Source organism: Cimex lectularius, unplaced genomic scaffold (genome assembly GCF_000648675.2).
Source record: "Cimex lectularius strain Harlan isolate CLEC.00 unplaced genomic scaffold, Clec_2.1 scaffold30, whole genome shotgun sequence".
NCBI classification, from domain to species: Eukaryota; Metazoa; Arthropoda; class Insecta; order Hemiptera; family Cimicidae; genus Cimex; species Cimex lectularius.
This window is the reverse complement of record NW_019392730.1, coordinates 2,067,401-2,095,101: the sequence shown is the minus strand read 5'-3', so window position 1 is coordinate 2,095,101 and position 27,701 is coordinate 2,067,401. Positions and strand designations below refer to the sequence as shown.

Here is a 27,701-nt window from a genome sequence, read left to right as displayed (position 1 = left end):
ATATTTTGCAAATTATTTAAATTGTTTTTAATTTAATATTTTCTAATTGATTTATATTATCAAATTGATTTTAAGAGAATATTTTCTAATTGATTTATATTACCTTTTTATTATTGTTCTTAAATTAAATATTTTCTAATTAATTTAACATTATTTAATTGAATGTATTTCAATTGATTTAACACTAAATTATTTTTAATTGATTGTTTTCTAATTGATTTAATATTTCCTGATTATTAATCTACAGTCCTTCTTTTATTTATCTTTATACAATTTGAGAAAACCAAATTCAAAATTTATTCTCTGTAAAAGAATGTCGATTTTATTCTTAAATGATTGATAACCAATATTTTTTATCTTTCAATTAATTTAATATTTTCTAATTGATTGTTAGTTATATATTTTTGTTTAAAGATTCAATTATTTTGTATTAAACGTGTTCCTTTATCTAAATCCAAAATTTTGTTATTAGTTATTACTTGTCAAGTTATTTTTTAAAATTATTACTCTTCTTTATTTGGTTGTCTTTTCTTCGACGGTAGATTGTCCAAATAAATAATGAACTGCTTCAACCAATGTATTTATTGTTACCGATGCATTTCTGGGCCAATTTGGCTCCTCCTTCAGAACTAAAATATTATTTCATTAAATAAAAACAATTCTGTAAAAACAATAAAAATATAAAAACAATGTAATGTTATCAGGTTTTCATTGTTTTTACTGATTTTTTAATTATTTAATGAATAATATTTTATATGTTGTATGTAGCCAGATTGGCTCCAAAATGCATCATCACAAATAAATAAATTAGTTCAACCAGTCTGCTATTTATTTATTATCTTTTTATTGTAGGAGTTTTTGCTTTTAAATTTTGCATGAATTTCTTTGATTTATGTGATTTAACAGCAAAAATAAGGCAATATGTAGTTTTTGTTTTTCTTTTTTTTAAATATTAGGATTTAAAAAAAAAATGATTTACAAATTTTACTTTGAGTTTTTGCCAAACATTTTGTCTGAATATTTTTTTGTTTCTTTCTTAGTAGTTTCTTTTCTATATCTATTTGTATTAGCTAAAACTACATTTGAACTTTCTGATTTTTTTTTTTTTTTTAAATCGCAATTATAGTTTAATCTAGTGGTTAATCATGATTTAACTATTTTCGATTTATTGCTTTCGTGTACTCATGAGTATCACTCATCAGTATCGATTGCTGATGAACATCACAGGGAATACTCACAGACAAACACGTGCTGATTTCGGCCCGCACTTCCCAAGGGTTATCCCACACAGTAAATAATACTGTAAATGTTCTTGTCTTTTGGTGGTTTGCTGAATACCATTTTTTAGCCGAAATGGCAATTAAAATGAAAGCTAAAAAGAAAAACAATCATAATTCAAACTCAGGGATTACAACAAGAAGGAGAGGTGGAGGCACATTAATAGAAAGCAGACCAGTTTTCTCATCAGACTCAAAGTATGTTTATAAATTTTTTTTTAAAAAGATGAATTAGTTTAAATTGTTCAATTTACCTGATTTAGGCATGTTTACCTGAACTGCGGCTGGGGTGTGAAAGTCTTTTCTGTCGTAACAGGTGAGTGTGTAAAAGCGCTTGAGGTCGAAAATAATGAAGGAAGAGTGAAGGCTGTCTTGTACTATGACGGTCAAGCTGGTGCTGTCACTTCCGATGGAAAAGTCACCTTCTGGAAGGCAAGCTCGTCAAAGGTTTCTTTTTCCTACGTACGTACGATGCATTAAATCAATACAGTTCGGTTTGTTTATTTATTAATTTTTTTAATTGATTACAGAATCTGCAAGTCAAAGATGATTATACCGTAGCGAATGCCTTTTTGGTCCGATCATTGCAAGACGAGATGTGTGAAGATATGTGTGTTCTGTTTAGCAAAAATAAAGCCAGAGTTAAGACTTCAGTTAAATTCTACAATCCGAGTGATGGAACACTGAAAAACCACCCTCTTAACAAGCTCATGTCAGTTATACACTTTTTTTGGCCAAGATTATTTTTAATAACGATTTGAATTGCAGGATGACTGATTCTGTTTCGCCGCATTGCATCTCTTACGGAGGTTCTGAAAAATGGCCGTTTATTGCTTCAATCAGTAGCAATACTGTAAATATTTATCCATTAAATGGACAACAACCCATATTAGGGTTAGTATTTTTTAAATTATTTCTCTACTTGGACATTAATTGCAAGAGTATTTGCATGTGTGAATCTGCTTGGATCTCACAGGAAGGCAAGACGATCAAACATGCGCTTTTTTCAGTTTAAATTCAAAGATTTTCTAGTTTGATGTTAACCTTTTCATGATAGATTTTTGAATGCTAAAACACAAGAAAAATACAAGAGGCAAAAAATAAGAAGCAATAGGGTAGAGGGTTGGGAAGGGCAGTGGCGAGAATTAAACAAAAGTGGGGCATCTCATTGAGAACTATATGTAGTTGAATTCCCTGAAAAAGCCTGAATGGTTTATTGATGAAGACGTCAGAGAAGGAAGAGTGTCAGAGCCTATTACACATTGGATACAACATCAGCCCAGAAGATGCCATGAGGTTCAGCTATAACCCTTAAAATACAAAAAAAAAAACAAAAAAAAAACGAGTTAACTTAGTTACTAGTTAACAGAGCTTGACAATGTTTATGTTGAATGAGATATCTCATTATGTGTCCTGAAAATGTTAACTGAGGAGTACATAACATGTGTGAGCACTCAAATATGCAAGCAACAGGTGTGAGGAACTTTCCCGTTTCATTTCAAAGGTTCTTAGCATCCTAACGTTTATTTTAGGTTTTTTTTTTTTTTAACTTAGCAGTAAGATCATTTTATCTTTTGATCTCAATGATTTAAACTAGGATTTGGTATTAATTAGTACTAAAAACTATAATTATTGTGTGTGTGCTGATTAGGACGTTAATCGATAATTATTCAGAAATCGTGAGATGCGGTCTAGTGTGATGTAGGTTTCAGAAAAACATTTTCTTTATCGTGCCAACGTTTCGATCTTTATTGAGGTCATCTTCTCACACGACACGCAAGAATGGCACAATTACACAGAAGACAAACACTTTGAGCCCTGAAGATGATTGGCACGATAAAGAAAATGTTTTTCTGAAATGTACATCACACCAGACCGCATCTCACGATTTCTGAATAATTATAATTATTGCCTTAATTTTAAAAATTTAAAAGTGTTAAATTGTGAAATTTACTCTTGGGTATGCTGGGTGTTGAAACTGTAGTTTGGTTTGATTTTATTGATCATTTTGGTCTGCTCTCTCTGTTTTTGTCTGTCAGACGTGTTTCAGTCTCTCACCATCATCGGTTGGCCTGTAATAGTATTTCTTGTGTGGGAGATAAGCGAAAACTCGTCTGATTTGCCAAAACTGATGATAGGCAGACAAAAATTATTGAAATGACCAAACTAGTTTAAATGTGTCTTTAAATGGTACAACTATTGTTTTTAAAAATTTATTATTTTTCATAATCATTTAATTACAATTACAGGATCTCCCCAATAGCAGGGAGAAAATGGACTTGTGTCAGGTGCCATCCTTGTGACGATATTCTTGCTGCAGGAGATGATCTTGGACGAGTCATCCTCATGAGGTCCACTCTGCCGAAAGGCGGCCCAAAATCGGTTTATCACTGGCACACTTTACCTTGCAATGAGATTGCTTTCACTCCAGCAGGTATGGAAATTAATATGTAATTTCAATCAAGTTTTTTCATGTCTTTATTAATGTACAAATAATTTGCTTATAGGTTCTTCGATGTACACCGGTGGTGGAGAAAATGTACTTGTTAAATGGAACATAGAAAACCCTTATATGCGAAATTACCTGCCTCGCCTCTCCTCCCACATTGTGTACATTTCTGTGTCTCATGACAATCAACTGGTTGCACTCGCAACCCTGGACAATGGTTATTTATTAAAATTATTTATTTGTTTTGTAATAATTATCTGAGATTTTTAATTTCGGACAGGTGTGCAAATTGTAAGCTCGACAAATAAACTGCAGTGTGTCCTGCAGCAGCTCTCCTGGTCTATTCTGCCTTCAAACTGGCTCAAACCTTTTCCAGCCGGTCTCGTGTATGACCCAAGGTCCCAGTCAATTTTCTTAAACGGGAGGCCAGGTCATCTTCAGCTATACTCACCTCAGTCTGAAACCCTTGTTCAGATTGTAATTGTCTTAAAATTTATGTTATTTTTTTATTGACCTTGCTTGATGCCAATTTGTATAATTTGTTTTAGATTGACGTGACTATGCATAATTATTTGACTCAAGAAAGAAACAAGTTAATTGTCAACACTGAAGTAATAAAATGTGCTTTGAGTGACGATGGTGTTTGGCTTGCTACAGTTGAAATGAGGGAAGACAAGGATGTTGCGACTGAAATAAGAATGAAACTATGGCAATATTTATTAGCTAAAAAATGGTAATTTGAATATTATTTATTAAATATTTATTTGTTATATTGAAGCTAGTTTTTTTTTCTTCAGTTTTTCATTAAATTCGTCAATAGAATTGCCTCATGAGGTTTCCCTTAATGCACTAATTTTTAAACCCGGTTTAAACCTTTTAACGCAAAATGACTCAGATCAGCCGCTTGATTATATGGTTGTTACCACAGGCGGAGACAAAAAAGCACGTATTTGGGCTCCAAATCCGCTGGACAGCGTGTACCGTAAGTCTCAAGCACTCGCACAGTGGTTAAAATTTATTAAAGTTTATAAATGTTTTGTTTTAAGGGAAAGGAGTAATTTGGGAATGTATAAACACATGCCATTACCGTGAAATGGACTGTGGCCCTTGCAGTTTCTCTTACGACGGATCACTCCTTGCTGTTGCTTTTGGTACTTCGCTTACACTGTGGGACGTTGATAATATCGCTCTGAAGGAATCGCTTTCTCGAGGATCTGAACGTATAAAGTTAGCATTTTGATGGATAAGTTTTTTTACAGCTATTTTGACTCTTTTAAATCCTAGGTTTGTTGAATTTGGACGAAGAGACTGCTGCCATTTAGTAATGTCTACAACCCAAACTGAGGTCTCCGTATGGGATTTACTCACGCTTTCTCTCACTTGGAGTTTAAAGTTGAATGTCGATTTCCTTATTCCTGATCCTTTTTCAAATAACATGGCTATTTTCACAGAAGACAACAAATGTAAATAAAAATAAATAATTTAAAAAAATGTGCTTTTAAAAAATACAAAATTTTTTAGTGTTCATCTTTCATCCAACAAAAAATGAGGCTGTTTATGTAAATGAGGAGCTGTGCACATTGGGTACAAAAGCAGCAGCTGGTGTGTTTTTACCGAGAGACCTACTGAGAACTGAGGGAGCATCATGGCTTTCAAACTCACAACTTTTCTACATCGACACCAACCAAGTAAGTAAAGTTGTCTAAAAAATAAATGGTAATTTTATTTTCAATTTCTGATTTTTTTTTAAATTTTATTTTTAAGGAGATGCATGCCTTTGAGTTCGAAAAAGAGTATGAATATTCTGTAGGAGGAGCTCAACACTTTTCACTGGATGACAAGACTGAGTCTCTGACTCCGTTTGGGTGTTTATTGGCCAGTCAGCAGAAGACGACAGCCGTGCAGCGGAAAGCGTCTCATGCTCCTGGTGGGAGGACATTTGCCAGCAGTGCAGCCATAAATCAGGTCGGTGTTCTTTATTATTTTTTATTTTCAAAAACATAGCCATCATCAGGCTTCTGTGTAATTTATTTATAGATTTGTTTTTAAATTGAAATTATTTGCGTGCACTTGTCTAATAGTGAAGTAGGTAAGCAAAGTAATTCCTGTCCTACAGGAGGGTTTAGCATCCACCTACATGTTGGATGTTGCATATGAGGGCTTAGAACCACTTTGCAATACTTTTGCCAAATTATTTTCACTTATAAGGTATAAGCGGTTTGAAATCAGAACCTCTAGCAATGCTTAATGTAATATACTTTCTATAATATATTTTTAAATGTATATATCATGAAAGGAGTGAAACTTGGCAAGAAAAATGTATGTATCATTGCTATTTTTGGTCTTTCAGATGATTTTTGTCATCTTTAGTGGTTTGTCTGTGCTAATTTATCAATTGTGTCCTTTTATCGTATATTTTACAAAACTTACGCAAGGTCAGGAATGACAAAATATACTAATTTTATTACAATTAATTAAGGTTTTTAGTTGAGATAAAAAAGTCAATGGCATGAGCAGGATTCGAACCCACAATCTTCAGCTAGATACGCCGCTGCTCTACCACTTGAGCTATCGTGACCTCAATCCACTCGGACACTAACTTCCCATCTCAACCCCACCTTTTGAATTTTCCCTCCTTTTTGCCATTTTTCCATTTTTGCCATCCCGCTCGTGCCATTAACTTTTTTATCTCAACTAAAAACGATAATTAACTGTAATATATTAATCGGTCAAGCGGACCACGAAATTAGTGAATTTAAATAATACTAATTTTACTTAGTGTGAGGGAGGACCTTTCTTGATGTGCCACAATCATTTGAACGCGTGTGACATGAAGGTGTCCTGCACAAATAAAAGCACATTTTTCCAGCTACTCTAAACCTAATTCTTTGTTCCTACCTAACCAAACGATTCCTCAGAGTCCACCAAGGATTTACTCCAGCAATTGTCCTCTGAAAATGGGAGTACCACAGGGAAACGCACTTAGACTGATCCTTTACCTACCTAACCGCATATATCCTGATTTAAGCCTTCAACATCCTTGCATAACTTGCCGACCAAATAGCTGTTCTTTCTCCTCTGATGCTGATTCCACAATTGTTTTAGAGGAGTTCCAGACTCATGTCCTGCAAATAACCGAATGGAGCAAACACTGGCATATAAAAATGAAATAAAAGCACCCGTGTATCATTCACTATTCGAAGCAAAAACCCATGCAATATTCTTCAATAATACTCCCATCCCAAAATGTGTCTACTGCCTTGGGTTCCATCTAAACTCAAGACTAACCTGGAAACACATGACTAAAATGACAGGAATAAAACAAATGTAACAACGACTAAGACTACTGGCATGCAATTCTAAAGTTTCATAAAAAAACACTGACAATCCTTAAATAGACCTGAGACAATACTAAAACCAACCTGGGCAGTGGATAGAACTGCCACTAAACCTTCCAACATTCAAAGAATACAGTCTTTTCAATCGAAAGTCGTCAGAACCATAGTCAACATTCCTTCCAACATCCCCCTTCCTTCACAATGACCTCAAAATCTCTCTTGTGCAAAAAATAATCCTCAAACATTTTCCACTTTCCACAACTCTTCTCACCCTAATCGAGGTAGATGCCCAATCCTTATCCAGCCTACTAACGAGGATTATTCCTCGCATATTTGTGCAAATAACAATAGTTGTAAACTCCCCTCATGACACATAATCTATGCCATTTGTAAAAAAAAAATTGTAAATTCAGCTCATTACATAACGTAAATAAGGCACAGATTGTAATAAATACATTAAAATTTTTTTATTGAATTTGGTTAAATATTGAAACATGTCTGATAGACAAAACAAGCATGGCCTGGGAGAAAATTGGAAATAGCTGTGTAGACAAAATTTAAGAAATTAATATACAGACGCACCAGATCAGGTAATACACAAACACGCACATGTATGTAGTGCTAAATAAACCTGGATAAGGGTGAAAGGACGTTAAGGGTAGTTTGGTGCTTCTAATATAATATTGGTCTGCTTTAATAATAATTTTAGTTAATATCAGCCACTGAAGATGGTGAGAAGCCGAAATGCATCTGAGAGGCCAAAAGAGTGGGAGTGTGCAAATTAAATTGATCATTAATGGCCAAATTTAGAATATTAACATGAAACTGGTTTTCCTTTAAAGTAAGTAAAGAAATTCCTGTCATACAAGAGAAATAAGCCCGACTACCATTGGGTGTCGCAGTCAAGGGGTCAAACCACTTTACAATACTTTCTCCATATTATTCATACTTAAAAATCCATGGGCTATAACAGGTTTTGAACCCAAGACCACTTGCATGGCATTACGTTGGACGCCCTACCCACAGCCACTGCAGTCCCCTTGATTTTTCTTTATTAAATCTAACTTCAATGGTTATAATGAAACATGAGATGTTGGACCTACATGATGCAGAAAAAAATTGTTTAGGAAATGATCAAATATAGGCAGTAGAGTTTGAATTGTACAAGGCCAAAAATATCTGTCCTCTAATACTATTTCCATAGAAAAAAATCTTCGCCAATCAGAATGTGTATAGATTTGATTGACTATTGGATTACCGGTGTTCAGATTATCAGGACTCCAATGTACATAAAAAAAATTATTATACTTCAATGGTACTAAAACTAAATATTGTGTTTATTGCATAAATCCAACAATTATATGATTTTGTTATAATAAATTGTTCAGGTCATATTTCGTCAGAAATGAACAGAATTTGGTCTCCTTTTTATTTTTGGTTCATATACATAGTAAGCTTACACATTTTAAAAACACATTGCTTATCATATAAATAAAGTTTCACAAATTAATAATAAGAAAAGTTTTCACTAGAAATATTAAAAATTAAAATAACAAAACAAAAAAAGGCTATTTACATTTTTTTTCTAAATTTTTTCTTTTTTTAAGTATATTTTGTCTGGTCCCAGGAATGCATTTAGGGATATATGTTTTAAAGATATTATGATTTATTTAATGTTCTTCAATAGCTGGCAATTTACCATGATATTTCTGTCTTCAACTTCAAGTAGAAACCATGCGAAAAACTATCATGCACTGTCATAATTTAAATTAACAATAAATTTAAGTATGCAGCTTTACTGTTCAGTTCAACGCTTTTTAATTATTTATAGCTATGATATTTCATTTGAAAGTTATAGTGATAAATATATAATATACTTTTTAAATCCTACAGCAAGTCGTTGGTTAACATACCAAATTGTGCAATGCATTATCGTTATAACTTGCAATTAACAATACATCTTTAAAGGCAATTTATCTTAAATATTACTATAATTTCAGCCTTAATGTAACACTAGAGTGTTGTCTCTCTTTCTTCTTATGACCCTGTAACATTGAGATCAACCGGGACCTTTAGGGGAAAAAAACTGTACTTCTTTTCATCTTGTTCTCTTTTATCTGTGTCTTCTAACTCCATACCTGAAAACAAAATGTACACATCAATATTTGATATTTAAGGCTAAAATTGATTGACATTAAGTGTGTAACATATTATGAAAAAATTGGTAAAAGTAATAAATTTAAGTATTTAGTAAAAATAAAAGAAATATGTGTAGCTGGCATTCAAACGTACTACATGCATTGATATAAAAAAATCTATTACATTTGGGATAATTAATTCTGATACTTAAAAAAAAAAAAAAAAAAAAAAAAAATCAATGAGGGTATTTCAAGTACAAGGTTATTTATTGAACCGCTCAGGGTGCTGGTGCTTTTGAAAAAAAGCCCATTTGTAAGTATGTTGGGTTCGAATTCAGGACCACTGGATTTGACCTCGTGACCTTTACCTTACAATTATGAGCGCTGTGTCGTTTTAACAGTTGCGGCCACCGACGACCCTTTTGAGACAATTCATACAAAAGATGAAGATATATTTAGCTAATTAATGCAAAATTAACTTGGGAGGAGGGGGTAAACATGGAATTAATGATTGATACGTTTTTATATATATTAAAATAACTTGAAAATATTTAAATGAAGTTTTTAAAAATATTTTCTTTGGATGGTGGCAAAAATAAATCAACTTTTGGCTTAACATATTTAGCCGTAGTTTATTTTTTATTAAACCGAGTTCTGTACAGTTTGTTTCAGTTTTGAGTTTAAACCATACATGTAGTCATAAATGACCATATTAATTATTTTAATTAGTATACTTTTTGTGTAAAGTGTTGGTTGAGATGAAAAAGCTAGTATCACGAATGGGATTGAGGTTTTTTGAGGCTAGATTTGAAGATAATGCCCTTGGTATTTTGGACTATGTGAGTGCCCATTTTACTTACCTGAAATTGAAATATCTCGTATGATGTGGAATATTAACCGACCAAGTAAATGTGGAATAGAGCGGAAAAGAATTCCTGTACCTAGAATTGAACAGATATAAACTTGATACCAAGTGTGCACATGGACTCCCGGTTTTTTTTTTGTGAGTGTGTGAAAACAATGTCAACTTTTGCGCATTTCAACCAATTTAAGTGCAGTTAAAGCATGTGGTGTTTTAATACTGCGAAGCATTGTTGGTTTGTCTGCGAGTTGTTGAAGCATTTGTCAAAAGTTTGATCTTTCAGACTCAACCTAATCGGATTAGGATGATCATGTTTGATCAAACTTCGGACAAACTGTTTTCCTTCAATAATTAGATTTTACCTTCGACATCTCCTGATCATGTCAAATTTCCTGAACCTAAGACAATGGGTCTGTGGCGTTTGCCTCATTTCAGTTGCAATCTGTAAAAACAATAAAATAAATAAAAGTAAAAAAAAAAAATAAAAAAATATATAATTTGACATTTGTGAATAGATCTCATAGAATATATTAAAATACAGTATGCATCCTTTGCAATTAAAGATGTTTTCAAATTTTAAATGAATAGTACTTGCTCATAACACACTAGGGATTTAAAGAGAATTTATTCTGTTTTAAGTATGAGAGGATACAAGATCATGATCAAAGGTTTGCACATTAAAATGAGAAATAATGATTAAATTATGTCAATGGGTCTAAAAAACCATGATGAAAGTAACAAACAGACAAAATAGAACAGACGAAAATCAACGAGGGTAATTGGTAAGGATTTTTCTGCCGTAGATTTTGAAAGCTGTTTGATAGCTCAATTTCAATTTTGTGGCTCTCTATGATGATCATAGTCTGCCTATCTGGCCAGCCTGCTTTTTAGGTCTTTGATTCGACAGAACCCCCACTGAAGAGAGTGACATGGCAAACTGCATCTGACAGACCAAATCAGAAAAGATGGGCAGACCAGAATGATAGCAATTACTAAACTAAATGTGCTATTTTATACTAACTCAACGTTGAGATAGAAAGTAGGGGCTTTCCAAAGTGAAGCAAGGTTGGAACCTGGTCAGTAACATTCTCGTACTGAACGAGGATAATTTTACATAAATATGACAGTTCTTTCAGAGACTCAAAGCTAAACCATGCAAAATTAATTCATACGATGAAGAATGAATAACATAACTAAATCTTTTAGGTACATTCCTACATTACTCAATTGCTAAGTGCCCTGGACAGAAAATTTACCTTGCGTAAGTTTAGCCAACTTCACTATATAATAAATAGAGGAAAAATTACTTATTGCATCAACATATAGAGACTTAAACAAATGATGATATGCTATACATAAGTTCTCAGACCCCCCCCCCCCATTGCATTATAGTTGCATCATCTGGTTTTGACCAAGATGCAATAAATACAAACTAATATACAGAAATTATTTTAAAATGCAATGGCTAGGTTGTCTCTAGATCAGCAGAATTAATGTTGAAAATCATAGTCATATTGATGGAGTTCATTTTGGTTATGTTGTCTTCACTTCATATTGAAAAGTGAAGGTCTACAAACAATACGACATGGAAAATTTGGTAAAATTTTCATATTATTGAGATGTTGACCGGCCAATTGGTTCAACAGCACAAAACAAGCGGAAGAACGCATTAACAACTTACAATTGGCTGCTAAATGGACAGATGAAAGGATACAAAAGCCTCCGCACTTGGTATATTCCAAAAATGGAACAAGCTACGAGATATATAGAGCAATAAATATAAATTTGAGAAATAGTTCTCATATGGTAAATGTACTAGAGCATAATTTATCTCCTATATAAAAAAACCCACAAAGAAGTAAAAAAATAAGTATAGTCTACTGAAATGTAAACAAATTAGGTGGAAACTACTGGAAGAATGCACTAATCAATCTTTAATCAAAAAATTATTTCTGAGGCTTGTAAATGAATAGATGATAAAAAAAAGGATAAAATTGCCAAAAAGAAGCCTCTCTGATAATAAAAATTGACCATTAAATAGAAACTAAGCATTTTTAAACGGATGATACTTTGTCTAAACTGGCTAACTCATCAGTTTCTCTCAGAAGAAATTTAATGACTTGAGACCAAAAACATAAGGGTCATCAGAAACGAATCTATCTCCAGACTGAGAAGATCTGCCTAACGTGTTTCCAAGTGAAGAACAATTAGTGTGTAAAGATAAAATATTTATTACCAATTAGTGCCCTCTGGGGCCTAATGAAAAGGAATGATTTAAGAGAGGCTTGTTCTTAATCCTAGAGATACAGATACGATAAGTTAAGCTGGCTTGTACTTAAATGCCTAGGTCAAGCCTTTTTAGCAAAACAGATTTTGTCAATTATCAAACTGACTTTAAAGCCAAACTTTGCACCAAACAAAAATTTGGTTCAGAAATGATTAAAATCGTGTTTTTCGAGTTCATTTCTCCAGTTTTGTACTTAGAATTTTTAATTTTAAGAAAAACCCTGAAAGTTAACTCTTTATCTATTAGCTTGTAAACGGACCAAAACAAAACTCCGTATCGTTTGCGAGTGGTGTTATTAGGTGAAGGCCATTTCGATTTGTTTTTCATTCTCATCCTACGAAAATAGTTTGCAGATAGGAAACATTTTCCTTTTAATGAACGGTATGTGATTGACATTGTTGACCGATATAGAGTTCAGTTCGTGGGCACCTATCTCTTGTCCTAGAGGAATTTATCTGTCCAAGTCCGACCGGACAGACGTCCGATACCGACACTCCACACGGTCCAGAGGGATGAATTAGAAAAATTACTGCGTATATTGACTGTCATTATAAGGGTGGTGCAACATTATAAAGCCGGCTTGCACAAATTTGAACAATGTCACGTTTTATTTTAATTGAATGCAACTCCGTTATTGGGCCTAAATGTAAATTAAGCTTTTACCTAGGTGGCTTAGCTTTCTTTCTAAAATCTGTGCAATATCAATGCGTGTAAAATGGAAAAAAAATGTTCTGTATCGATAATGAATGGTGAATTTGTATTTCCACGGGCCATGTGCCGTAGCGGTTTACTCCGTCTTCGGATAAAAAATTAATCCCTTCATTTCATTCTGTTACACCGTCGAACCGTTGTATTGTTTACACGGGAAAATTCGGGATTAGAGAGCACCTCTTCAAGTTTGAACGTAATTAACAATTTATGCACTTTCCCCAACTTAATTAAAGAGGAATAATTTATTTTAGGACTTGATGTTCTTCTTCAGGAGAAGAAAAAAAGGATACGCCGTTGTACTATCAGCGATGAAATATTTTCAAAATCACTTCGTTCAAAACATACACTTCTTTAGTCAATAAGTTTTGTCAGAAAAACTTTGATTCTAAGTAAGACCTATCACTGAAGATGTTCAGATGCCGAATCGAATCTGACATGCCAAAACGAGCGAAGATAAGCGGACCAAAATAATCGAAAAACGACTAAAATGCCAAAAATACACTGTCAAAAAATTGTCCAAGTTGATTTTTATAAAATTTCTTTATTTTAATGTAATATATAAAGTTTTTCATTTTGATCCATAGATGGATGGACTATATACAATTCAATATATGTGTAACTGAAAAAAAAAGACAATAAGATTATAAAAAGCATTAAATGTTAAGCATGTTTAAATAAGTCACCAGGGTAGCTACAACATTGAATTAAAATAATTAAAGCCCTATTTATCAATAATCAGTAAAAAAAGAAGAAAAGTTAATTAAAGAAAACTGAAAACGTACATCTGCGCATACATGCCCTTGATTGTGCTAAAATTTGTGAAAAGTGATGTCCTTTAATAAACTTGATTTCAAAGCAAAAAACATTTACAAAGCACGGTTAATTAAGCAAGTTTAATTAAAACAGACCTTTTGCAGAGCTTTTCATTTAGTTTGTCCTTCATGCTTTCTTTTATACATTTTTGAAAATATCTCGGTAATTATTTACTTTTTTGATACAAGTGACTAAGTAGAAGTTTTAGATAATTAAATTTTCTTTAAAAATAACCCTTCCTTGGAATGAAAAAGGCAGGATTTTGGCTAGTGGTTTGAATTTTCATGGTGTATCGTGTCAAGAATCCTTTGGTCAGGCGTTTAGAAATGGCGAGGAAAGTTATTTTAATAAGAAAAATGATGAATTTTTTGCCTTTTTATGTCAAGCTTTCGAAAATTTTAAATCAACATTGGAGCAAAACAATCTTGATCATAAAAATGGCTGTAAAATGACCTAATTAAAATTGGTATACAGATGAATTTAGTTGAGTCACTTAAGTAATTTTTCACATTGTTTTGCCTTGATGACGGCCTTAAAATGTGGTCGAAAGCTTGCTATGAAATAACCATGTTGATTGTTCTACACAATGACTATCTCTACATATCTAGATTATTTGGAAATTATGTATTTCACTTGTAAGGCTTTAGAAGAGTAAAAAACATATTTTTTTTATGACAAATGGGTTGTTTATAATATTTTGTCTCAACATATATCAAACCTAGAAAGATTTGAAAGAGTTCGTGTTAAAGAAAGTTCAGTCTTCTACACTACTTCGCCACTTTTTTGAAAAAGTTAATAGAGATTTTTGCATAAATGTATAAAACTAGTTCTTTGGCTGTAAATGTTAAACAATGTTTTATATCGTGTATTTACTACTTTCTGACTGTCTCTGTCTGTCTGTCTGTCTGTCTCTCTCTCTCTCTCTCTCTCTCTCTCTCTCTCTCTGCCTCTTTGCCTCTCTCTCTCTCTCTCTCTCTCTNATCTCGTACTCTCTATGTCTGCCTCTTTCCGTCTTTCTCTGCCTCTCTCTCTGCCTCTCTCTCTCTCTCTCTCTCTCTCTCTCTCTCTCTCTGCCTCTCTCTGTCTCTCTGTTTCGTTCTCTCTGTTTCTCTCTCTCTCTCTTTCTCTCTCTCTCTCTCTCTATGCCTCTCACTCACTCACTCTCTCTCTCTGTTTCTCTCTCTCTCTCTCTCTGCCTCTCTTTCTTTCTCTCTCTGTCTGCCTTTCTCTCTCTCTATGCCTCTCACTCTTTCTCTCTCTCTCTCTCTTTCTCTCTCTCTCTTTCTCTCTCTCTATGCCTCTCTCTCTCTCTTTCTCTCTCTCTCTCTCTTTCTCTTTCTCTCTCTGCCTCGCTCTCTCTGCCTCTCTGTCTCTCTCTCTGCCTTTCTGCCTCTCTGCCTCTCTCTCTCTGCCTCTCTCTCTCTCTCCCTCCCTTTCTCCCTCCCTCCCTCCCACTCTCTCTCTCTCTCTCTCTCTCTCTCTCTCTCTGTCTCTCTGTCTCTGTCTATTTCTCTCTGTCTGTCCTTCTGTCTCTCTCTCTTTCTCTCTTTCTTTCTCTGTCTCTCTCTATTTCTCTCTGTCTGTCTCTCTCTCTTTCTCTCTCTCTCTCTCTCTCTTTCTCTCTTTCTTTCTCTCTCTCTCTCTCTATGCCTCTCACTCTCTCTGCCTCTCTCTCTCTCTCTCTCTGCCTCTCACTCTCTCTCTCTCTCTCTCTCTCTCTCTCTCTCTCTCTCTCTCTCTCTCTCTCTCTCTCCCTTTTTCTTTCTCTCTCTTTCTCTCCCTCTCCCGCTCCCTCTATCCCCCTCTCTCCGTCTTAGTCTTATCTATACTTTTTATCCCCCCCCCCCCTTGTGATTACTTCTAACTTAAGTATTCGTAAGTCTTCGTAAATGGCTACAGAATTTCGCTAAGTTAATCTTTGTGTATTTAAGTATTTCAGCCTGAACGATGGGCAATAAGCTCATAAAAGAATCACACGATTTTTATCTTTTGTTACAATTAACAGGACTCTAGTTCAAGTTGTAGCTTTCAGATTTAATGTGAAATTTCTTTTTAATAGACATTAAATCACGCTAATACTGGAAACTCTTATTTCCTTTTCTTACTCAGTTTCCTTTTTTTAATTATATGTCGTAAACAACTTTATTTGACAGTTTCCTTACGAAGTTTGGGATCTTAATTTGGGTTAAATGTCTCAATCTTCCGGTTTTAGATCTTTACTACACTTTTGATGTGAGTAAAATGATTAGACTTTTTTTACGCTTTTCTTTGGTTTGAACGGCGTTACGAATACGGAGGCAATAGCTTATGTTGAACCCATGAAATATTTGATGGATGGCCAATACAATTTTCCAGGGAGGAGTTTTCCCGGCGCGTGTATCGATTTTTCTTTGGATTTGGTAGTTGAAGACGGCTTTTAACAAGGATCCTTTGTTTATAACATCGCTTGTTGAATAAAAATGACGTTTTTGTTTTAGGCTGAAATACTTCTGATTGAAAGCAATCATTGGAATTTTTTTTATGTATTTAATGTCTTTAAATTTTCCATTCGTTAACACTTTCTTTCCTCTATAATTTCGGGTGTTTAATTAAAAGTTGAAATTAGAGTTTCCGCCTTAAAAGTCTTTTTCATTTTGGGTGTCGGATGAGAAAAAGTGCTTCGACCGATTTTCTGACCCCCTTCGGCAGGGATCATTTGTCCTGTTTGACATCATTGATTACGGAATTTGTCAAAGGTGAAAGTACAGGGATAAAAGGGGCCGGTTCGAACGACGAACACCTGAGACCTCTCACACAATGACAAATATAATTTTTCCAATATTTCCCGGTAGATATTGTCCAATTGTAACAAGCAGAACTGGCTTGTTCATTCATTTCCTTTATTTTTATTACACTAAATAATAATATATTTGACTGCTTTAAACAGTCAGCTTTGACAATATGTTTCTTATTTTAATTAAACAAGAGAAATCTTGATAAAAAAATAATGTATTTAAATCATATTGAATGCTTATGGATCAGATTTTTGAATTCAACTGTAATAAATCAAACTAAGAGCCAGTACTTCATAAACAATACTATAATTATACTGATTATGTTAACGATTGATAAAGTTTTCTCTGAATATAGCACTGTTATGGAATCGACAATTTTTTAAAATTATTTCGATTTAACTTGACTTAAACGTGTTGATTCCTGTCGATTCCTTTTTGGCCCAAATCCAGAAAACCTTTTCCGCAGGGCTGCAGTATGCCTTGGGAAAAAAACCCCTTATGTAAATAATATATGACCAAAATCATCGTTGATCGAATGTTGCAGGAATTGATTGGTTCATAAATATCTGGCGTGTTCGGCTTTGTATTCGCCATGGGCAGGAATTTTTCAGAATATTGGAACGTTGTGCCATATGGCAAAGAAGGCCGATAAATCGAGACTTAAATCAGACTTGCTTGAATTTTTATTGAACAGCCAATTTTCAGTGGAAATAATCCAGAGGTAAAGCTTGATGAAATAGCTTCTGTCGGATAAAAAAAAAGTAATTTATTATTTAAATTGAATATTAATTTCATTAATACTTTTATATAAATAATTTATACTAGACAAATCGTATGAATACTATATCTATAAAAACAGAAAAACGGGACTGAAGAGAAAAGGCAGATCGATTTCACAATAAAATTAAATGATAATAATGCTGTTAATAACTGAAGTTACCCATGTAGAAAGAAAACAGATCTGTAACAACAATGGATTAAGAAAAAAAATGTATATATTCATATAGTTATATTATCAATGAGGTGAAAGTAAATTTAGTTTTTTTTGTTATTAATTTTGTTTATCTGTTCAGTTTATTGTTAAAATCTGCAACCTGCAGGTGGTTAATTGTGTGTATCCTTTGGCCATTTGTCTAAAAATAAACTCAATTGGATTTGATTTGAACCATTTTTTGCGTCAGAAGTTATTACAAACTATGAGACACAAAAACCTCAGTATCTTGTGTTTATTTTATAAGATTTACTGCTTTCTTAGCCTTATTATTGTGCAATTTCAATCTGCTAATTTCTCTCTGTAACATGTCATTAAAAATGACAGTTAAGCTGATTCACACTGGACAATTGGAAAACGGTTTGTGCACTGCCATATCGCAAGCATGATTATAAAAAGACACACATTTCGTAAAATGTTGTGTAATAAAACGATACAATTAATTATAGAAAAAATGTAAACTGAAAGGGACAGCTTGAAAGGCTTTTGTATATATTATAATTTCTCATGTTCTTTGTTTTTATGTCAATAATTAACTGTGTAGGAATTGATTAAATTAAAATTGATCGCAGGTCGTTTAAAAAATATGCTTCAAATAAGACCTGGTGCTTATCAAGGGTTATATTATATTGTATAATACACCTGTTTATTTTGTAGGTAAAAGAATTTTTTTATATACTTTTGATTCTTTAGATTAAATTTGTTAGTTGTGACGCTTGTTTTGTTTCGGTCATTTGTGCTTTGGATGCGGTTCGTTCAAGTCCCCTCTTGGGGTGGTCAAATTCTGTTAACAATTTTCCCAGTGTTGTAACATAAAATTTGCCTTAAAAACTTCTCGGCTGGTTTATTTTATTTTATGTTTCTTTGTTGTTGAAATTATTTTAAGTTTTTTTACGTTCTTGCTATTGTTAAAAAAAAAATTGTACAACTTACGTCCTGGGGACTTAACAAAGGGTTAAAGGATGCATTGCAGGCCATGCCGAGTAAAAATACAGCGATGAAGATGAGACGTGATACGTTGAAATTCATTTAATCGACACGGGTGGAAAATGAACTTTTTAAAACTCGAATCGCACTAGAAAATTTTTTTTCAAAATATTTTCGATTAGGAAAAGAGATAAATCGCATTCACCGACTGTGGACAAAATCGTGACTCGTTGTCTAGCTCTGGCCATGTGACTATATATAACACCACGCCGCCCCCACTACCGTATTGCACCAAACAGCCCCCACTACACCCCACTGTACCTCAACCCCTGTTCGATAGCAGTCTCTTGGGGAGAGAATGGTCAAATTTGGACTAAATCTGGTGGTGGTGTGTCATAAACGGAGGGGGATCCTTCCTGCCCTCCGGCCCTCGTACGGAATTTCCTTGTCAAACTTAGAGTTACGAGAACCGTTGTCAAATTTTTTCTCATGGAGTGACAACAATGTTCTCGGGGTTTGTTTTTATACAAATTTAACTAACTATCGAACCATTTCATTACAAATTTTGTTTAAATCAAATTTAACAAAGCGAAAACTGTTTCCCACTGTTCACCAGTTAAGAAAGTTCAATTTAAATAAAGCGAGATTGGGCGGATTGACTAGTTTTTTATCTCGTCATAATATAGGCTTCACGGAAACTGTTAATTTTTTATATTGGAAGGAATTTTGAAATTTTGAGAGGGAAATGACGTTTGGACAAATCGTAGTGTTCAACGTCATTAATGATCGCCCTATGAAGCACCGTAAACAACCTAATCAGGATACACTTGAGAGTGGTGACGAGCCATCGTTTGGAGAAAAGAACAAATTTATTTATATCTTCTAGTTATTGCCCCTATGATCTGTCTTTGGAGATCACATTATCCAATTTTTTACACGCAGGAAGAGCAATTTGGAAACAAATGAACAATTTGCTGCTAGAAAGTCTGAATCATCCAGGCTGTCTTGAAATTTAGTTAACATAGTCATGATGATTAGATTTGGCAAGGTGTCTACAGTCTGATATCACCTAGGGTTTAAACCCCTTAAAACAGCGAATGGCACACTGAGCCACTCATCTGAAGCTTGAAGAGTTGTCAATAACCACAAGGATGGGTAATAATGAATCAGCTAAATTTGTGTTGGAATTGATGTTTCAAAAGCTTCTTTGGATATGATTTTCAACTGAAAATTAATCGCTTTTTGCACAACAACGGTACCTGCTGCCCGTTAATCTTAACTTACCATGTCTTTCCGCCCAACGCCCATTACCATCCGTAATAGCGACATGCTTCGATATTCGATGCTGTGAGTTATCATCATCATCATCATACATAAGTTTCATGCTAAAAGAGTTCTTTACTATAACTAACAAACCATTGCGCTATTTCGAGACTAGTTTGGGTTCTGTTTGCAAGCTTTCTACATCGAAAAACTTAATGCTAGGCTTTTTATTCGTTTATCAAATGAGAAAGGTAGACGATAAATCAATACAAATTTATTTAGTTATATGAAACACGTAGAAAGTTTATTGCGTCTACGATCAGTCTTTGGAGATAACATTATCCGATGTTTTACATGAAGGAAAACCAATGTGACAAAAAAAAAAAAAACAACAACTGAGAATTACATTTGTTAACAAACTATACATTTTATTTTACGAGTTTGAATTGGTTTGATAAAGGGGAAACACTTTCATGGTAATATTCTGTAATTTGGTTCTAACCGATAATTTTGGTCTTGCTATTCTCGATGGGATAGTCTGTCGGAAGTATTTCGGTTTTTCATCATGTTCATTGTTGGGTCTGGCAAGGGGGGGAGATAGGTTTAATTTTCACTTTGTATTTCCAGTCGGCTCTTTTTTCAATAATTATTTTGAATTTTTTGTCTATTTAGTATTTCCTCTGATAAGATAGGGATAACGTTAGCACGAATTTCATAAAATGTTAATCCATCTGTAAGTTTGATTAAACGATACAAAGAGCATTAAATCCCTATGAGATTTTTTTTTAAAATTGAAGCCTTAAGCAAAAAAATGCAGTAAATATGTTAGGGGACTACTTCAGACTTTCTTCAAGAAGGTGGACAGTTTGAACATAAATTTAATTTTCAAATGTTTATTTTTTATTATGTTCATTTTTGTACCAAAGAAACTTTCTTGTTTGAAAATTTTACTGACTAATTTTTTGAACATTTTGTAGTTGAAAAATCGAAATTTTAGCAATAAAAAGTTAATTTTATATATGGGAATACTGACCTTCGATAAATTAAGCACACATGTTTACAGCTCATTAGTAAGGGGTAACTTTTCTGTTAGCGCCAAATCTGTCAGAATTTTGTAGTAACAAAAAAATGGTAATTAAACTTTAGACAAGAACTTTGTAAACTCGTAAAACTTTATCCTCGAACAGATTCTGTATTCCATTTACTTAAGTATACAATAAAAAAATTTAATCTCAGTGATTTTTAAAGAAAGGTGACCTATCTCGAATACAATCGAGAATCAGACGTTGGCCAGTAGGGACTTTTTAGTCTAATTTATCGTGTAGGATAAAGTGCTGAAGTATTGACGTCTGTTCACGGTCCACCCTGTATATACTGAAATGTAAATTTGTAATAATTTATGTGTAATTGTGTAGGTGTTAAACTATAATATTTACATAAAGATATGTTAAATAATTAAAAAGTCTAATGTCAAATTAAAATTATTTGGAAATCGTGAAATGCGGTCTGATGTGACGTAGGCTTCAGAAAAACATTTTCTTTATCGTGCCAACGTTTCGATCTTTATTGAGATCATCTTCAGGGCTCAAAGTGTTTATTTTCTGCGTAATTGTGCCATTCTTGCGTGGGCACTCTCAACACGACACGCAAGAATGGCACAATTACGCAGAAAACAAACACTGAGCCCTGAAGATGATCTCAGTAAAGATCGAAACGACGTTAGCACGACAAAGAAAATGTTTTTCTGAAACCTACATCACATCAGACCGCATCTCACGATTTCCAAATAATCATAGACTAACGGTCACTAATCACCACATACGCCAAATTAAAAGTTAAAAAAGTTTCTTGAAAGTGGCACAGGATTGCTGAAATGTCCAAAAGTCGTAATTTTTATATCAAAACAACACCTTCAAAGTAAAATTATAAAAATAAAATTTTTCATCTATAAAGTGAACAAGAAGGATAACAGTGTTTTTTTTATACAACAAAATGGTACTAAATCTTTTTTTCACCTCGCGTTTTTTGGTAGACAAAATTTGGCTCTCCAGATGAGAGCCTGGCGAACTTGTATTATGGAACTTCTGGGACTCTATTATCATAATTTTTAATTAGCCATTTCACTCGTGGTGAATGTACACATATTACGGCCTAACTAAGTTTGGCGGGTCTCGAGTGGATATTCCGAACACCCGCCATAATTCACACTAATAAATACCTTCACACTGACTAGAAACGTGCATAATATTTGGGAGTCTTATGGTCTTACGCCAGTGTCTCGCTCATATCGCTCCTAAGTATACTCGATTATTTTTCTAATTACTCAAAAATGAATGGATATTGCCAATTTGTAGTAGTTACATTCTCTAGCATTTTTATTATGAATCGCACTAAAATTTATTAGGAATTGTTATGTTTTCACTGAAGGAAGGGAAAGGGGGGAAAATAACAAAACAAAAGGTTTTAATTCCATAATTTTGTTTATTGGACACAATATTTTTTTAAACAATTAATACCGTGTTGAGGAAAAGACCAAACAATAAATTATCGTTAAACAATTTTCAATAGGTTTTACTATTTTGTCGGATTTTCCTGAAGAAAATTAAGAACTGATCGGTATAAACGCGAGCTGTTTTGAAAATTGAATTGAGCAAGCAATTTTTCGTTTTTATTTTCATCCACGCAATCATAATTTATAAATTGATTTATAATTTATATGTTATGTTTGGTTTAATAAGCCGAAGGTCGTGGGTTTGAGTCGTGTCACAATTTTTCATTAATATAATTTATAAAATTCGTATAGATTTTTATCTCAGGTTTAAATTAAACACGGTCCACCTCAGGACCAGTCATGTTGTTTTAAATTAAATTTCTTTATTACCGTCACGGCAGGAGTGGAAAGTGCATGGCGTTAATTAATGCATCAAACTTATGAGGGTCCATTCGATTAGTTCGCCAAAGCCACATGCGGGCCATCCAATTCCCCATGATATTAAAATTAATTACTTAACTTTTTCATCAACAAAATGAAAGAAATATACAGGGTATCCTTTTTATACGGCCCGGCTTATTACTCTTGAATCAATCGTTATCGAAAAAGCAAAAAATAACTTTTAAGAGAGTTTTAAATTTTTACCGCTTTTAAGAGAATCAGACTTAAGACAATAGATACTTTTTAGTCCAATTTGACTTGTAGGATAACTTCTTGAAGTTTTGACGTCCGTTCACGGTATGTATACAGGGTGTTACAGAGTAAAACGCCAATAGTGGATTCACTAAATAAAACGTAGTTCAACGCCATCAGAACTAGGTTTCTATTTTGACTCTTTCCTGAGATAACACTTTTGTGGTTTTAATCTAAAATAATTATTTTAGAATGTATCAAATTTGTATTACCATCTAATAAGTATTTTAATTAAAAATGTAACAAGTACGATGTTTTTGTGTTGCTCTTTCGGTTCGTTATCACGTTTTTCAACCTTGCAAAAGATATTTCAATAAGAAACGTAGTAAAAAAAGGTAAAAGTGAGAATTTCCTTGGAATACTTATAAAATAAGGCAACTTTGGTGAAATCACCGAAAATATTGATGGAAAAGTCATTGCAGGAGCCACACTTGCGCATTTCAAAAAAAAAATATTATTTTGTTATTTTTTTGGCGGCTGCTGTATGTTCGAAAGCGCGAATTTTTCAACGGAAATGTTGTTATCTTGTGGAAAATTTAATGAAGCATGGGAAATAAATGTCAGATTTGGATTTTAATCGTTAAAGGAGAAATTACGATTTTGTGAACAAAATTTTTATTTTAGACTAAAATAAGAAAAAATGTTAATATCTCAGGAAAGAGTCAAGATAGAACCTCGTTCTGGTGACTCTGAATTACATTTTATTGAGTGGATCCACCATGGCAGTATTGACATTTAATTGTGTAACACCCTGTATAATACAAATTTTGTTAAATTGATGGAGTCATTGAAGTGCCGTGTTTTTTGTAAATCACTACTGCGTGTTCTTCTCCAGTTTAAATAATTGAATCGTATTTTCAAAGTTTCAGTAACTTCGAACGTTCTCGAACGGAGACATGGTTTCACGCAAGCGATTCGATAAAACTCAAATACTTTAAAAAGTAGTCTAAAACCACAAATAATCCGTACATTTTGTATGATTCATTTTTCAAAAGGACGCTCTCAAAATTGGTGGATAAAACGTGGATTATTTATTCGGTTTTATGGCCGCCAAGATTTTATTCAATATTGTCAATATTGTGTACATGGAAATAAAACACCCACCCCTTGTTTAATTGTAATGTATTTTGTTCATCTATTTATTGTCTTCCTCATTGTTTTATTATTTTTCGACCAAGAAGGTATAATCTACTGTCGTAATAACGAGGAATAAAATTGACGATATGTCTGTCATAACTGCGGCCCAAATTGACAATTTTCCTTCCATTACAGAGGGGTGCCTTTATTTCCGGAAAGCTTTGATATTTTTTATTAGTCGAGCTGTTTCATATCGATTGATGGCTTAACGAAGTCAAGAAGAAAACAGTGATGTATATATGTCTGGAATTAAGCAATTATCAATAATTATGGATGGAATGGTTGGTAATTACCTTAAAACAAAATTAGTAATAATCTCCGATTAGTTGTTTTGAAAGATCAGAAGTATGTCAATCAGGAGGTTTAACGATATCGACAACACAGTTCTTTATTTGCGATCACGTCTTTCACGTGTGGTTCCATTCGGAATGAGGGCAACAATAAAACGGTCCTAACAATAATATTCGACGGCTTGCTACTTCTTGTGCAACGGCCCTTTTAGCACATCCTTTCTATATCAATAAAATTGATGTCAGCAATGACTCTAAAGTTAGGCCAATAATTTAAATTGTGATGCTACGAGGTATAGAGCACAAAACAACTTTAATGGATGCACACCATACGACAGACTAAGAATGGGCAACCCAACGGCTGTTACACCTGCCCAGAGTTCATAGAAATTTCTGCTCAATGACTTATCTACTACCAAAGGTCTATAATGAAAAATCTGCGATATACACAATTTAGATCTTTTTTGCATCCTCTTATAATATGTTTAAACATCAAATATACATTTAAAGATATGTATTTGTTAAATTTAAGAGCTATTGTAAGCATGTACCGGTTTGGAAGGTTGTACTTCAATAATAATAATAATTGAAGATGAGAAACTTACTGAATTCATCTGACATACCAAAAAGGCAAAGATGCAAAATGATCGGAAACAACCAAACTTATAATTTAATCGTGTGATTTTTTTGTTGTTTTCGAAAGTAGTGAAAGAATTCTCTTTGATACAAAAACCTTCAAGAGTGTTTTATGGATAAGGTGTAATTCTGGTGATAAAAGCGGTCAAGGTCCGACCGGACAATGACCATCTTATAGTCAACGGCGTTTTCATTCTTCTACCTAAAAGACGTCTCTTTTTGACCTTAACAATCGTTTTGTACACTGATAACCGAGGAGCTTTTGTTGTCAGAGCAGACTTACAAAAAAAATGTTTATCTTGAAGAAATTCATTTTCAAATTGTTTGTTTCAGCTGTTGAAATCCGGAGCTCACACTCTGCCACCGATGAGCTTGATCTGCGGAGGACTTCTACGCACCCTCGTTACATTAAAGTGAGTATCATATTTTCAGATTGTTTTCTTGTTTTTTAAGATATTGGTTGTTTAAAGCTGTCTAGATTTTTCATTATAGAACGTTTTATAAGCATTTTCATTTTTTCGTTTCGGATAATCCACCGGCTTTGTTGTTCAGTGTTATTTCAACATGGGTTAGATGCCTTTGGCTCCGTTATTGATGGGGAGTATTTTACAAGTGGGCCTACGTGACATCTCTAGGGCAATCTAACAATTCAGTTGAGCACGCATCGCGTCTCAAAAGGGGGACGAGATATATATTTATTCCGGCTTGTTCCTACTCGAGAAAATCCCAGTTCTTGTCTCATAGAATAGTATGTGGTAAAATGAGGAACATATTGACTGGTATGTCGATTGAAACATAACAGCTTTTTCGGATTAAATCTTTACTCAATTTGTAAAAATTGAAAAGAAGAACGATAAGTTTACACATATTATTATCAAAGTTATTAATAGTAAATTTTTTTCATGTCGTCTGCGGAGTGATGAACTTGCAGTTTGATTCTTTCCAATCATTTTGTTCTATTGGATAAAATTTTCTCCATTCTTTCTCGCATATATACCATCATGTACTAATGAGCATACTTATACAATACATACTTATACCTTTCTACTCGAATTTTCAGGGAATCGGCTACCCAGCCGAACGAAAAACAGGCCGAGGAGAAAATGGAAGTCGACGAATCATCGAGTTCCGAAGACGAAACATCGTCTCCACGATCTTCCAAAGGGTCCAGAGCTCCTCGTAGGAACGTCCGCAAACCGGAAGAGACGGTAGACTTGAACGCCCTTTTCCCCGAAGCCTCCTTCGACTTTGACAACATCGAAGAAACGGATCAATACATCATTGACGAAGGCGGACATTCCAATGCCTAGTTGGCAATTCTGTTAATATACTGTACTGTAAATAGTGTATATATTAAATTTCACAATTTAATAAAAAGTGAAAGAAAAGAAAAAAAGAAAGTAATGCATTCTGTGATAAGATCCTAGGAAGGTAAAATTTACGCGAATTTTATGATAATAATAATAATTATTGAATACTTTTTGTTGAAAACTAAACTAATTCCTAAAATAGAAATATACGAAAAGCATTATATATTCCAAATTTGTATAATGTACCAATACCTTTATTTATATTCCGTTAAAGAAGATAATAAGAAACCTTACTATGTACTTAAGAAATCATGTTTAGACGCCAAAACAACATTGTTATTATTAACAATATCTTTATGTAAAGTATTGGTTGAAATAAAAAAGCCAGTGCCACGAGCGGGATTCGAACCCACGCCCTTCGTCTAAATACGCCGCTGCTCTACCACTTGAGCGATCGTGACTTCGATCCACTCGGACACCGACTTCACAACTCAACCCCACCTTTTTGAATTTTTCCTCTTTTTTGCCTTTTTTTAAATGTGTAATCTATTTGATTCTCGGCGACAAATGAAATGGCCACGGAGAGCTTTTGTACTTCATTTTACTTATTTATTAAATCCATTAGATTTCGTGGTGCGATTGACCAAAATGGCAAAAAGGAGGGACAATTCGAAAAGTGGGTTGAGATGGGAAGTTGGTGTCTGAGTGGATCGAAGTCACGATAGCTCAAGTGGTAGAGCAGCGGCGTATCTAGCTGAAGATTGTGGGTTCGAATCCTGCTCATGCCATTGACTTTTTTATCTCAACTAAAAACCTTGCATAAAGATTAATTAATTGAAAGAAGTATTTGGTCAATCCGACCATTAAATCTAATGGATTATGTTATTATGTTTTCACTGCAGACCAATTAAAAAGCAGCAGCAGCTTCGTTTAAGATAATTGAGATCCGCCATTCCTCGCTATTTTCTCAGGCTTGTTGCGTTTTTTCAACATTCACAGGTGGGTTTATTTAATTTTTAATATATTCCATTTTATTTTTTCATCGTTAAAGGTGAAACTAGTAAGTATGTAGGTTGTTATCCCTCGATTTAAGTGGAGCAGTTTTTGTGCTGTGCTTTAAGTCAAGTTTTTGTACGGCATGGGGTGATTTTAAGCTTGTCTCTATTTTTCATTGTTCGTGGTGGTTTGGTGAGAGATGAGTTGGTTAGTTTGATTTTTCTATATCAATAAATAACTATTTGTTTTTTCTGTCTTACATTTTCCTTCTTATTTATATAATGCGGATTTCGACTATAGAAGGAAGTAATAACAGAA

The 27,701-nt window shown here is 33.6% G+C and overlaps 1 protein-coding gene across 1 annotated transcript; it reads left to right on the top strand.

Annotated features, from left to right (window-relative positions):
- Nucleotides 1–1,229: 1,229 nt before the first annotated feature.
- On the top strand, nucleotides 1,230–26,722 carry LOC106662612 (WD repeat-containing protein 75). The gene is made up of 15 exons (XM_014386814.2): nucleotides 1,230–1,475; nucleotides 1,541–1,739; nucleotides 1,808–1,989; nucleotides 2,046–2,171; nucleotides 3,527–3,711; nucleotides 3,785–3,943; nucleotides 4,007–4,203; nucleotides 4,275–4,459; nucleotides 4,524–4,708; nucleotides 4,773–4,953; nucleotides 5,011–5,189; nucleotides 5,248–5,414; nucleotides 5,491–5,691; nucleotides 25,411–25,490; nucleotides 26,138–26,722. The coding sequence occupies exons 1-15, from the start codon at nucleotides 1,354–1,356 to the stop codon at nucleotides 26,385–26,387; spliced, it is 2,598 nt and encodes an 865-aa protein (XP_014242300.1). The 5' UTR covers nucleotides 1,230–1,353; the 3' UTR covers nucleotides 26,388–26,722.
- Nucleotides 26,723–27,701: the final 979 nt, after the last annotated feature.

Coding starts and splice junctions, on each gene's coding strand:
- LOC106662612 (XM_014386814.2), top strand. CDS start 1,354: ATGGCAATTAAAATGAAAGCTAAAAAGAAAAACAATCATAATTCAAAC. Junction 3,712..3,784: donor GATTGCTTTCACTCCAGCAG/GTATGGAAATTA, acceptor ATTTGCTTATAG/GTTCTTCGATGTACACCGGT. Junction 4,709..4,772: donor TCCGCTGGACAGCGTGTACC/GTAAGTCTCAAG, acceptor TTTTGTTTTAAG/GGAAAGGAGTAATTTGGGAA.